The sequence below is a fragment of the Apium graveolens genome, chromosome 7 (genome assembly GCF_009905375.1).
Source record: "Apium graveolens cultivar Ventura chromosome 7, ASM990537v1, whole genome shotgun sequence".
Taxonomy (NCBI): domain Eukaryota; kingdom Viridiplantae; phylum Streptophyta; class Magnoliopsida; order Apiales; family Apiaceae; genus Apium; species Apium graveolens.
Window position 1 is genome coordinate 248,943,936 of NC_133653.1, and position 13,447 is coordinate 248,957,382.

Below are 13,447 nucleotides of genomic sequence, written 5' to 3' on the forward strand. Positions count from 1 at the left end.
TAATATTGTATGTTGAGTCATAATCAAGTATGACAAACTTTTGCAAGAGATTCATCCCTTGTGCGTAGGTTGGTAAAGCGATTTCACCCATTGTCCTCTTTGTTTCTCCACTAAAATTGACCAACATTGTTGTCCTTTTCAGCATGTCGCTTTCAGCCAACCTCATCTGCTTTAATGTTGTGAGCATCATGATATTTGCCGCACTTCCATTGTCAACTAACACACGTTTAATAAGATAATTTCCCACTGGGATAGATATTACCAAGCTATCATGTTGTGGCTCTCTCTGCCCACTCATGTCTTCTTCTTCAAAGTACACTCTAGGTATATCACTGGTTTGTATGTCAGCTCTTGCTACCTGCACACTTGGTTCCCTTGCAATCCTTTTCGTCTGAGAGTATGTTGTTCCACACACGTCTGATCCTCCTACAATGAAGTTGATAACTTTGTGATGGGGAGGAGGTGGTGGGTCTTATTTGTGTTGATCACTTTATGAATTCTGTGAGATAACCTTTCTTGATAAGTGCTTGTATTTCCCTTCGTAACGCAACACAATCATGGGCCCTGTGGCTATAGTCCCCATGGAAATCACACCATAGCTTAGAATCTGGATTAGCCTTAGGTTTGTTGGACTTGATGGGCCACTTTAATATATTTCCCAGCTTGCTAAACTCTCTCATCATGTTTGCTGGTGTTATGTCGAATCCGTAAATGTCATAAGTTGGGGTTAAATTCGGGTCTTTCCTCTAATCTACACGTTCGCTTGTTGTATAAACGTGTGGTTCCTCCCGTGTGTTTCTCATGTAGGGTTTATATTCCCTTGATCGTGTCATGGACATTTTGCGGCTAGGACGATAATACTTGTCGTCCTCCTCCCTCCTGTCTTCTTCTAATCGCACCTGGGCCATAGCTTTGGCTTGAACGTCATTCATTATGCTGCATGGGTATTTAGTGTGTTCATCATATTGTGGGGAATCTCTCTAACCCTCTTCTGAATGCTTCAATAGCTGTTTGGATGTCACAGTTTGTGATCGTCACCTTCTCCCTATTGAAATGTGTCAAGTAATCTCGTAAGGGTTCTCTATGTCGTTGAACTATTTTGTAGAGATCACTCATAGTTTTCTCGAATATCCTGCTACTTGCAAATTGTGTATTGAATGTGTCCACCAAATTTGCAAAAGTTCCTATGCTTCCATTTGGAAATCCCACAAACCATTGCAGGACTGTGCCTGTTAGAGTAGATCCAAAGCCCTTGCACATGCATGATTCCTTCAAGTCCATCGTGATTGGCACAGTGAACATCCGTTGCTTATATTGAGCGATGTGTTCTAGGGGATCACTAGACCCATCGTAGGGTTTCATGTAAGGAACTGTGAGTCTCTTAGGGATCTCCACTTTTGCTATCTCGTCTATGAATGGCGAATCTGCATAACTTGTTGTTGTTGCTTTTTCCAAAGGCTTTGGCACCCTTGGGATGCGTTGGATCATTTTTTTTCACTTCCTGCAACTCCTTTCTGACAGATTCGGGTATGTGGCTTCTTGTCTTCGATTTATGCCTAGATCTCCTCCTTTCACGATCTGCACTCCTCTTGTCATGTTCCTCTTCGTAATGAGTGTCATGTGCACCTTCTTTTACATCTTTGTCTTGCATCGAGCCTTCGCCGTCTTCTTTTATCACAACCATGTCATCAGTTTCCTTTTCTCTGTTTCCCCATCCAATGTCTTCATCCATATCCAGGCGTCGTACTATACTTGGGACATGCTTCTTACTTGTAGTTTTCATTTTGGATTTTGACGTAGTAATTTCTTTCTTCAAACTTGCATTTTCTGACCTCAACACTTCCATTTCAGCTTGTAGTTTCTTCAATATTGTTGTTGTCTCTGAACTCGCATTCGGGTCTTCCTGATTGGGTGTGTGAGTCTCATTTGTCATGGTGTAGCACCAATCTGATTATTAGCTAATTTCCCACAGACGGCGCCAATTGTTTTTGCTTAAAAATCTTGGTTAATAGCTAAATCTAACTTTGGTGTTTAAGTATAAATGATATCGAAAAGTAAAATGAGACGGAGAATTGGTGATGCGAAAAATCCTTGTAAGAGGATAAAAACCGCGGTTGAGATTGTTTCCCAGCCAAAAATGTGTATCCAACCTTTACTTGAGAATATAATGGCTAGTGTTTAATTGTAAAGAGTCTAGTGAGTGTAGATTGTGTGTTTTACAATGTGTTTTTCACCTATCTTTATAATAAATCTTCCATATTCAAATTTCCACTATCTCCTACTTTTTCTCCATGATCTAGCTGTTGGTTGAGCTTTTTGCTCCTTATCCCATGTTTCTAGCTCGCTGTTTGACTTCTTTTTCCCGTCCTTGGTCATGTCCCTTCCTCTCGTCCTTCTGTCACGTCGTGCCTGCTGTCTTGACGTCCTGGTTCACGTCATGTCCATACCTTATCAAACTTGACTCTCAACACTATCTGGCTCTTCTTACCATTTTACCATCTTCATAACAGGCAACAAGCGTAGTAGAATACGAATGGTAATCGCGATAATATCTAAAGTCTTAAAAAATAATATTACCTCTAGGTAAAATATGACTCCAACCATGGAAAATCATGCATTGGAAGAATGGTATTTTTATCCTCCTTCACATGTGGATCACTTCAAACTCATCATTTATACCCCTTAACTTAAGATACATCTCTTATAACTTCATTAAAAAAAAGTAATCACTGCCCCCATTTTGCCTCAAAGAAAAGTATGACTCGCTTCCCAGAAAGTTGAGAAATATTCATCGATAAACAGAGCGTAGATGACCAGTTATCAAGAAGATAAAAGCTACCGAAAATTGCTACAAAAGCTACATGATAATCTGCAATTATTAACTTGTTGACTCGGGAGTTTAAGGGATATGTTATGTATGGAAATTTAGACATGACAATAGAGGATCACGACATTGACAAAATGAGATGCCAAGATGGGAAGAGTGGATAGATGTCCTAGACGACATCAGCAAAAAAATCAGACAATTGAGAGTAGGACTCAGTCCAACCAATTCCGAATAACAGTGAGGAAGAATAGGTAAGCATATCTCCATGACTAACAGCCACAATTTGAATAAGAGAAAAAGAAGGAGGAGTTAGAGAAAAAGGAGGAAGACTAAGGAGATAAGGGGGAGAAAGATGAATAAGAAGAATAATTCAAGCAAGGCAAAAATACAGCAGCTACACTCTATACACAAACACCCTAGTTCAAGTTCTTCCAGGAAGACGAAAAAAGCAAACACCAAAACCCGACATCCAACCCTCAAAACACCAACAAAAACACATGAAATGTTGATCTTATTTACTTGTGTAAATATTTTTCATGCATATTAAACTGAAACTCTTGTAACCTATACCAAACATATTAGTGGATTATATTTTGGTTGGGTATACAATCCCACCCGCGGTTTTTCCCGTTCTCGGGTTTTCAGCGTCATCAATCTCGTGTGTCTTGTTTATTTACTTTGCATTCACTTTAGATACAATATCGATTTATCCTTAGCATTTAACCTCACAAAATTTTGGTGAAAACAATTGGCGCCGTATGTGGGACATTTTTTAAGGATTTGATTAACACATTATGATGGTAAATGACGAAGAACAAGTTATGAACCAGGAAGGTGAAGCTGAAAACAACAAAGAGATAGTTGCGACATTGAAATAATTGCAAGACAAAATGGAGAAGATGCGTTCAGGGAATGAAACATTGAATAAAAAACTGACTACGGCCAAATCAAGAACTAAGACTGTGACGAAGAAAACCATCCCAAGCGTAATCAGACGTTTGGACATGGATGGTGCAGAAGATTACGATCAACATGAAGTACCAACGAATGGAACAGATGATGTCATTGACATAGAAGACATGGAGGATATGCCAAATAATGATGATGATATGGAAAGGACGCGTGATGAGCAACGATACGATGATCGTGATGATCGTCAAGGAGAAACTAACAGGAGAAGGTCACGACATAAGAGTACAAGATCCCGAAATCAAATCATAGAAGAGTTTAGAAGATAACTACAAGAAGTGAGGGAATTGATTGAAAAGATTCCTGGTGTTCCAAAACCGTTAGAGAAGGTGACCCCAGTAAACTAAGCTGATTCTCCTTTTCATGACAACATCGCCTTGGTAGAAATACCAAAATGTTTCACGGTGCCGCAAATGAGACCATATGATAGAACTAGTGATCCCTTGGAATACATTGCACAATATAAACAACGAATGTTCACCGTACCAATTACATGTGATTTAAAGGAAGCTTGTATGTGCAAAGGTTTTGGTTCTACACTATCAGGACCAGCTTTATAATGGTTTGTGAACCTTCCACATGGAAGCATCAAGATATTTACCGATTTGGTAGATGCGTTCAACTTGCAATTTGCAAGCAGCCGGGTACTCGAAAAGACTACAAGCAATTTATACAAAATTGTCCAACAAAGTAGGGAGCCATTGCGTGATTATTTGATGAGATTCAACAAAGAGAAGGTGACCATCACCAGCTATGACGTCCCTACGGCTATTGAAGCATTCGGGAGGGGGTTAAAACGAGAATCCCCACTCTATTAGGAATTGACAAAGTATCCATGTCGAACAATGGATGAAGTACAGGCCAAATCCATGGCGCAAGTGAGATTGAAAGAAGACAGAATGGAAGAAGATAAGAAGTACTACAAACCGTCAAGAAAAATAATGACACCGAGATCTAGGGATTACAAACCCTATACAAGACCTACCAGGGATGAAGTCTATGTCAACTTGACAAGAGAATCTAATGAATGGAAGAGGGAGGAACGTAGTGACTGGAGAAAGGACCCCAACCTGCCACCAACTTATGACAGCTATGGCTTCATGATAACGCCTTCAGCCATGATGAAGGAGTTTACCAAGTTGGGGGTATAGTCAAGTGGCCAGTAAAGAGCAACAAGCCTAAAGCGAACCCAGATTCCAAACTATGGTGCGATTATCATGGAGATTACGGACATAAAGCTTATGACTGCGTGGCCTTGCGAAAAGAGCTACAATTTCTGACTAAGAAAGGATATCTCACGGAATTTATGACATCAAAGAAGACGTTTTATGTCAGGAAGGACATGTCGCCTAGAAAGGACAACATGACACCATTAAGACAGCCACCGCCTCCACCACATTACAAGGTGATTAAATTCATCTCAGGTGGGTCAGAGATACGTGGATCGACATATTCACAGGCTAAAAGAGCATCCAGCGAAACAGACATACGAGTCACACAAGCGGGGGTTGGCAATGACAGTCTGTCGTCCTTAATGTTTGATGAATCGGACAAAAAGAACATACGAGAACCACAACAAGATGGACTAGTTATTTCACTACCTGTGGGAAATTGCTTAATCAAAAGAATATTGGTGGACAATGGGAGTGTTTCCAACATCATGATGCTTAGCAGTCTAACATAAATGGGATTGGCGGAAAGTGATATGATCAAGAAGTCGACGACACTGGTGGGGTTTAGTGGTGAGATAAAACACACGTCGGGGGAAATCACATTGCCAACATATGCCCAAGGGGTCAATCTCCTGGAAAAATTCTATATAATCGACGTGGATTTGAGGTACAACATAATCATGGGAAGGGCTTGGATTCATAACTTAAAGGTAGTGCCATCCATATATCACCAAGTGTTAAAATTCCCAACACCATGGGGAGCCCAGGAAATAAGAGAGGATCAAAACATGGCTCGTGACTGTTACATGACATGTCTAAAACCAACCGCCCAACATCGTTGGAATGAGATGCATGTAGCTACAATTATAGGACCGGAACGCTTGGCTGAATTAGATTTGAAGACGGGAGACAAGAAGGTATTAATAGGGGAAGACCTCTCCCCAACAACTGAAGCTAACTTAGTAAGTTTCTTAACTATGAGGTTGGATGCTTTTGCATGGGAACATGACAACATAATAGGAATATATCTAATTATCATCACACACAAGCTAAACGTTGATCCTAGTTACACACCTGTTCTGCAAAAATGAAGGAAGTTTACAGCTGAAAGAAACAAGATAATAAATGACGAGGTGGAAAGGCTCATCAAGGCTGGGATGATTAGAGAAGTTGATTACCCTGAATGGTTAGCAAATGTCCTTATTGTACAAAAGAAGAACGGGAAATGGAGAGTTTGTGTTGATTACACGGACTTAAACAAGGCTTGTCCTAAAGACCCCTATCCACTACCTCACATTGACACTATGGTAGACTCGACAGCTGGTCATGAATTGCTCACATTCCTGGATGCATCAAGTGGCTTAAATCAAATTTAAATGGAACCATCTGACTACGAAAAGACTGCGTTCATAACAGACATGGGGATATATTATTACTTGGCCATGCCTTTTGGACTAAGAAATGTTGGGGCTACGTTTCAAAGACTTTTCAACAAAATGTTTAAAGATCGAATAAGGCATACAATGGAAGTATACATTGACGACATGGTTGTCAAGTCTGTTAACACTGGAAATCATGTTCGTGATCTTCAAGAAGTATTTGATATACTAAGGTCATACAACATGAAGTTGAACCCATCCAAATGTAACTTTGTTATGTCATCCGGGAAATTTCTTGGACATATGGTAACAAGAGGAATTGAAGCGAGTCCAGAATAGTTTAAAGCGATTTTCGAATTGAGAAGTCCATCAAATATCAAAGACATGCAGAAATTGACAGGACGAGTTGCAGCCTTGAACATGTTCATTTCGCGTTCGTCGGACAGATGCAAACTTTTTTATGATGTGTTGATAAAGAATAAGGGATTCTTGTGGTCTGAAGAAACATGAGGCTGCTTTGAATGATTTGAGGAGTTATCTAACTACACCACCACTTTTGTCCAGACCTATTTAAGAAGAAGACATGTACGTGTATCTGTATGTGTCTGATCATGTCGTAAGTGGCGTCCTCGTTAAATAAAGTGAAGGTGTCCAGTCGCATGTGTATTACGTTAGCAAGAGCTTAGTAGATGCGGATACAAGGTACACGTCTCTTGAAAAATTAGTACTTGCATTAGCTATGACTTCCATTAAGTTGTGACACTATTTTGAGTCACACAAAATACATGTCTGACGAACTTCCCCTTGAAGAACGTCTTGAGTAAACCTGATTTGACGGGAAGAATGGTAAAATGGGCAATACGACTAAGTACTTACGATATCACGTATGACACTAGGACTGCAATAAAGTCACAAGCTTTGGTTGATTTAGTGGCTGATTTTTGTCCAAGCCAAATGACAGATGCTGAGCAGGAGTTTCAGCAAGTTCTTTTAAGAGTAGACTTAAAGCCTCAGACATTGTATACAGATGGGGCATCTAACGTTAATGGAACGGGATTGGGGCTTGTCCTCAAATCGCCACAGGGGGATATGATAGCTCAATCAATATGCTGTGACTTTAAAGCCACGAACAATGAAGCTGAATATGAGGCATTGATCATGGGACTCACAATTGCTAAAGACATGAAGATCAAAAATATTGACGTCAACTGTGATTGGCTACTCATTGTTAATCACGTCAAGGGATCTTATGAAGCCAATGATCATAAGATGGTTGCATACGTGGACATCACCAAAGGGTTAACCAACCATTTCGACAACTTCAGCATACAACAGGTTCCAAGGGAAAATAATGTGCAAGCTGATGCATTAGCCGGATTGGGAGCTGTGTTCAAAGGTTTAGATTTAAACAACATCCCAATAGTCCACATCATGAAGCCTGCTATGGAAATACTAATTCTCGCATCAGGAGTAATGACCCTTGATTAACGTGATGACAACACCAATGAAGATGTAGACGGCCGGATGGAGACATACAAGGATTACTTGCAATTTGGAACAATGCTAACGAACAACAATGAAGCAAGGATTTTCAGGATGAAGGCGTCAAGGTTTATAATTATAGATGGAGAACTATTCAAAAAATCTTCCACGGGGCTGCTACAGAGATGTCTGAAAAAGCATGAGGCAGACATGGTGTAAGGGATGCATATGAAAGAGAATGTGGAAATTACACTAATGGAAGAAATCTTTCTTTAAAATTTTTACGCTTGGGTTATTATTGGATGACACTAAGACAGGGAGCACTAGACTATGTAAAAAGATGTGACGCCTGCCTACATGCGTCTGTCATACATCAACCTTCTGAGCATCTTGACATGTCCATCCCATCTTGGCCTTTCATGAAGTGGGGGATGGATATCATGGAAAAAATGCCACCTGCACCAGGACAGAAGGTGTTCATGTTGGCCATGACCGATTATTTCTCAAAGTGGATTGAAGCGGAGGCGTTCAAGCAAGTGACGTCAAAAGAAGTAATTTCATTCATTAAAAGAAACATTCTTTGCAAATTTGGTGTACCATCCGAGATTGTTTGTGACAATGGGTCGCAGTTCATAAGTGATAAGACTGAAATGTTTTGCAAGCATTGGAACATCAATTTGATTAAATCAACACCAAGACACCCTCAAGCCAATGGACAAGCTGAATCAAGCAACAAAATCATAATCAACAACTTAAAGAAGCGATTGAAGATATGCAAAGGAAGGTGGGTTGAGGAATTGCCTTGGGTGTTGTGATTGGACATGACAACTCCAAAAATGTCTACAGGACAGACACCATACAGTCTAATCTATGGCACCGAAGCTGTGTTACCAACAGAGGTCATGATACCAACAACAAGGTATGGACTCTTGACGAGTGACGTGAACAACAGAGAGTTGTCACACGAGAAAGACACTATGGATGAATTGCGGGAAATGGTAAAAATTCGGTTAGTTTCTTATCAACAAAGGGTGAATAATACTTACAACAAGCATGTTCACATAAGAACTTTCCGTGTTGGCGACATGGTGTTGAGAGAAATGTTCCAAAACACAGTGGACGTGATGGCAGGGAAGTTTGCCGACACTTGGGAAGGCCCTTACTTCATTGACGTTGTCGTAGGACGTGGGGCTTATCGGTTATCAACCATGGACGGGGCACAAGTACCAAGAAGCTGGAACCCTCTGCATCTAAAACTTTATCATGTGTAAAGTTTTCTATCTCATCTTTTTAAGTTTCTGCTCTTAGAAATCGTCAATCAATAAGTCAATTAGGACATAGTTAGATGATTGGTAGTTACTTATGTTAAACATGATGTTACTTGCTATTTGTCATTGTTTGCTTTCGATGAATTATCTATGAAGGATCGATTTTATGCTTAAATTGCTGTGAGTTACTTTATAATGCGATATGATTATGCCTACATTATCAAGTTGTTAGTATAAATTGTGAATTAAATTAATATACGCATGAGACTATATTTATATGTTATTTCCAGTCATGCAATTCTATTTCTTTAAGATCCAACAATATTGTTAAACATGCATTTATAAAGATAAAATTCACAAAGGGCTGATCACCCAATTACAAATTTCGTTACTTTACAAGTGCGATAAACATTTAACGCGTATAATCGATGAAAGACTACAATGATGATGATTATGACGACAATACTAATTACATACATTTCTAACGTTCTACAAATTTATATAATTACTTGGTGAGTTTTAAGAGGGGATAAGGCCTTTTAACCACCCTATGAGTGCATGCACCAATGTATATCGACAAAGTGACGTAAGTTGACAATGACACAAAACGTACTAACAAAAAAATTATAGATTTTTGACAATAGAGTATGGTAGCATACCTTAACATTTACAATTACATTCGAATCCAAATTATACACACAACGATGAGTAAAAAGTCTTACTTGATGACAGCCTAGAACAATTCTTCAATCTAAAGAATTGTTTGAGTAAATCTAGCAAATTAATAATCACATGTACAAGTATCTACGAAGCATTATCAAATACGTACGTATGACGTCAATATAACTATGATTAACACCAAGCAACATGATCAAAATGAAATGACAGGAGTAAGTACGATTCAAAGATACTAAATTACGGCAAATATTCAGCAGATTAAAATTCCCCGTCTTAGTGATGAAACAAGGATCCACGGTAGCAAGGCAAAAACCGAAGTACAAGACAAGAAACAAAAATAAGTTCAAAGCTAAAATAAAACATCAACATAAAATCACTTCTTAGTAGGGCTGTCATCCTTTGGATAATTCATTTCTATGTCGTTTTTTGTGAGTATCGAATTCGACCAAGGGGAAAGCATCATCAGGGAACTGCTGGTTGTATATCTTCACAGTCTCGAGGACGTCCCAAGACTTCCACTCGCCCCTATGATATTCCCGAATTATGTTTACCCTTGTCCGCAGACTACCTTTTCAACATCATCGCGCATATCCTTCTCCAAAGACTGAACCTTAGAGGCAAAATCATCCAACTCGTTCTGAACGTCCTTCATCGATTTGAGGTTGTTCAGGGCTAATTCTTCTGCAACATGGATCCTGGAGGCACATTTCATGTGTTCATCTTCTATTTCCTTGAGTCTTTTCATGTCATGGTTGAGTACCTCACGGGCCACCATCATTCTTTGAAGAGTCTGCAAGAAAGGAAAGTCTAAATGAAGAAAGAAAGAATAACACAACAAGAAAATGATACAAAGAACTTACATGGAAGGAGTAACCAGCTGCATCACTCATGATTGACTCAATAGGTTTAGCAGAAAGAGTTTTCATGGATTGAGGGAGCAGCATGTCTCCTAACATGTGAGCAAAAGTTGAGGGGTCTGCTGCAACATCATAGTTCTGAATGGCCAAGGGAGTAAAAGCATCTGTCTTAATGGCTGAGGACTCAATTCGCACTTTCTTCATGGCAGGCGTACTACTGACAGGGCTAAAAGCAAGTGGGGCTTTTGAAGACTCGATTTTGGTTGATTTTTCATCACGGGCTCTCTTAAACAAGTTGTGACTCGAAAAAAATAGGGGCTTAAATTCCACGATAATGAAGAAGGGTTCAATCCAAGTTAAAAGAAAACAGGAAAGGCAGAATGCAAAGAAGAAATACATCAATAAAAATAAGAATCGATGTATACCTTTTGCATAAAGGCGACTGGTGCTCATTTCTGCACCCTTGATGCTCTTGGGGCTATCTCCTGATTCTGATGATAAACTATGAACGGACTGAGAAGACTTCCCGACATGTGTGGCCAATTGTTTTCTCCTCGTACGGCTTGCAGCAGTTTTGATAATACCTTTTCCAGAAACACCCTCGTCACGCTTAGCAGGGATATTTTTGATCTTAAGGATGAAGTCATTCACACCAATAGCTCCGACATTATGAATGGGATGTCCAAGGCAATTAGGCCAAATTCTTTCACCAAGGGCAAGGGCTCGAATTTTCTCCACAATAGCCTTTGCCGAAGAGAGATTTTGATTCGGCTCAAAATCAAGATCTGAAACAAAAATAGAAAACAATAAACGCAATTACAAGGAGTCCTATCAAAATAAATGTGATTAGCAAGGGATTAAACTACTCATCAGTGATCAAGATGACGTTATTATGAATATGGTTCATTCAAAAACATACAAGCACAACATGGAATAATAATTGAGGGCATACGTTCATTATTAGAATAGATCTACAAACTTTAAAGTGACATGCAACCAAAAATGACAAAAGTATAAGGAAAGCGAAGGGAATCGAATAAAACCTGAGTTATTACAACGGTCAAGCAGGTAGGCAGCACCATCGCCAAGAGACTTCTTCTCAACAAAAAATAATCTTTTTTCCAGTTACGATCATTGACGGTGTCATTGTTCAATATCAAAGGGTCATCTGTGTTCATGTTACTAAAATCAATCCTACAGTTGCTGAATTTTTCCAAACAATAGCATTGTTTCACAACCTCGACATCGATGCCCAATTGATGTTTGGTGTCAATAGCATCTAAAAAGGCCAAGGTTATCCATGTAAAGGGAATCAATTGACCAGGAGAAATATTGAGGGTTTGTAAAACTTCAGACACGAACTTAAAAAGGGAAAGGTGAGACCGACATCAAAAGGGTAATAGTAAAAACATACCCATCCATCTTATGAAAATCGACGCGGATTGAGGAGTCAGGAATGATGGCGATGATGTTGGAATGGAACAACATCTTGGCCTCTTCAAACTTTTTCAGCTTCATGAAACTTTGGAGACTGTCCTTGGAGTCAAGTAATCCTGTGGCGACCCAATCAATATTCTCGGATTGAGTTTCAATAGGAGCAGGGCTACGAGAGCTGGAGCTCTTAGTATTCTTTTTCTCCATTGTAGGGTTTTGGAGAGAGGATTTGGAGTCTGAGTTATTGAGGGTTTTTGGAAGAAAATAATACAGCAAACTAGATTGAAGCAACATATATAGGGTATATAAGAAGTTACAGATAAACATTAGGAATGGCTTCTTGATAAGTGAACAGCCTATGCATGCATATCATAAAGCTATTCACACACTTATCAGGAAAAGTTGAATCATCAGTCTATGGACGCCAGGGTGTATCATAATAATACACAATTATCTGATTACGTGGGAGAAGATTTTATTAATTAAAATCGTTTAATTAAGAAAATCTGGGGCTATTGTTATGTATGAAAATTTAGACATGACAATAGAGGATCACGATATTTACAGAACGAGATGCCAAGACGAGAAGAGTGGATAGATGTCCTAGATGACATCAGCAAAAGAAGCAGATAATTGAGAGTAGGACTCAGTCCAATCAATTCCGAATAACAGGGAGGAAGAATAGGTAAGCATATCTCCATGACTAACAACCACAATTTGAATGAGAGAAAAAGAAGGAGGAGTTAGAGAAAAAGGAGGAAGACTAAGGATATAAGGGGGAGAAAGATGAATAAGAAGAACAATTCAAGCAAGGCAAGAACACAGCAGCTACACTCTACACACAAACACCCCAGTTCGAGTTCTTCCAAGAAGACGAAAAAAGCAAACACTGTAACACCCCCAGATCCGGGGTCAGGGATCCGGGTCGTCACGGTCTTTCTTTCCACAATATCACTTCACTTAATTAACAATAAATAACCTCATGATGTGACCCCACACTAACACACACCACAACCCGTTATAGTCTCAGAGATGAAATTGAAATAAGTACAAGTCTTTAAATCCACAATTTAAAAGTTATTACAACCCAAAAATGATTACTTGATAAGTTTACAATTAATTGCCATTATCTGCCACAAGTTATAATTATACATAATTGATTCCCAAAAGTAGAAGGTCTGATCTACAAATAGATCTACCTCTGCAGCTATAGCAGCTATGATCTCAACGGGAAGGCGCGAGGCGCTTCCCACGCTCTTGTGATGGGTCTGCTTGAGTCTGGCCATCTTTCCTAACTGTTGTTGTGTGATGAAGAAATAAAGCAAGAGTGAGCATTACAGCTCGCAAGATAATATATAGTGTAAACAATAATGCAAGCATC

At 39.3% G+C, this 13,447-nt stretch overlaps 5 protein-coding genes across 5 annotated transcripts; 3 read left to right on the plus strand and 2 right to left on the minus strand.

The window, feature by feature from the left end:
* The first annotated feature begins 5,480 nt into the window (after positions 1-5,480).
* On the plus strand, positions 5,481-6,344 carry LOC141674626 (uncharacterized). The gene is made up of 2 exons (XM_074481336.1): positions 5,481-5,950; positions 6,062-6,344. Exons 1-2 carry the CDS (start codon positions 5,481-5,483, stop codon positions 6,342-6,344), a joined length of 753 nt encoding a protein of 250 aa, XP_074337437.1.
* Positions 6,345-7,190: 846 nt separating this feature from the next.
* Positions 7,191-7,835, plus strand: LOC141674627 (uncharacterized). The gene has a single exon (XM_074481337.1). It carries the CDS (start codon positions 7,191-7,193, stop codon positions 7,833-7,835), a length of 645 nt encoding a protein of 214 aa, XP_074337438.1.
* An 815-nt stretch (positions 7,836-8,650) lies between these two features.
* LOC141674629 (uncharacterized) lies at positions 8,651-9,100 on the plus strand. Its single transcript, XM_074481338.1, has one exon. The coding sequence runs from the start codon at positions 8,651-8,653 to the stop codon at positions 9,098-9,100; it is 450 nt and encodes a 149-aa protein (XP_074337439.1).
* Positions 9,101-10,024: 924 nt separating this feature from the next.
* Positions 10,025-11,415, minus strand: LOC141670600 (uncharacterized). The gene is made up of 2 exons (XM_074476532.1): positions 10,636-11,415; positions 10,025-10,565 (listed from the first exon to the last, which is right to left on the minus strand). Exons 1-2 carry the CDS (start codon positions 11,083-11,085, stop codon positions 10,323-10,325), a joined length of 693 nt encoding a protein of 230 aa, XP_074332633.1. The 5' UTR covers positions 11,086-11,415; the 3' UTR covers positions 10,025-10,322.
* On the minus strand, positions 10,025-12,441 carry LOC141670601 (uncharacterized). Its single transcript, XM_074476534.1, has 3 exons — positions 12,047-12,441; positions 11,676-11,911; positions 10,025-11,417 (listed from the first exon to the last, which is right to left on the minus strand). The coding sequence occupies exons 1-3, from the start codon at positions 12,048-12,050 to the stop codon at positions 11,280-11,282; spliced, it is 378 nt and encodes a 125-aa protein (XP_074332635.1). The 5' UTR covers positions 12,051-12,441; the 3' UTR covers positions 10,025-11,279.
* Positions 12,442-13,447: the final 1,006 nt, after the last annotated feature.

Excerpts from the sequence above, each read along its gene's own strand:
- LOC141674626 (XM_074481336.1), top strand. The coding sequence starts at position 5,481 with ATGGGATTGGCGGAAAGTGATATGATCAAGAAGTCGACGACACTGGTG. Across the intron at positions 5,951-6,061 it reads GTAAGTTTCTTAACTATGAG|GAAGTTTACAGCTGAAAGAA; the intron begins GTTGGATGCTTT and ends GCAAAAATGAAG.
- LOC141674627 (XM_074481337.1), top strand. The coding sequence starts at position 7,191 with ATGGTAAAATGGGCAATACGACTAAGTACTTACGATATCACGTATGAC.
- LOC141674629 (XM_074481338.1), top strand. The coding sequence starts at position 8,651 with ATGACAACTCCAAAAATGTCTACAGGACAGACACCATACAGTCTAATC.
- LOC141670600 (XM_074476532.1), bottom strand. The coding sequence starts at position 11,085 with ATGAGCACCAGTCGCCTTTATGCAAAAGGTATACATCGATTCTTATTT. Across the intron at positions 10,566-10,635 it reads CAGCTGGTTACTCCTTCCAT|ACTCTTCAAAGAATGATGGT; the intron begins GTAAGTTCTTTG and ends CCTTTCTTGCAG.
- LOC141670601 (XM_074476534.1), bottom strand. Across the intron at positions 11,418-11,675 it reads TGACCGTTGTAATAACTCAG|ATCTTGATTTTGAGCCGAAT; the intron begins GTTTTATTCGAT and ends TTTTTGTTTCAG.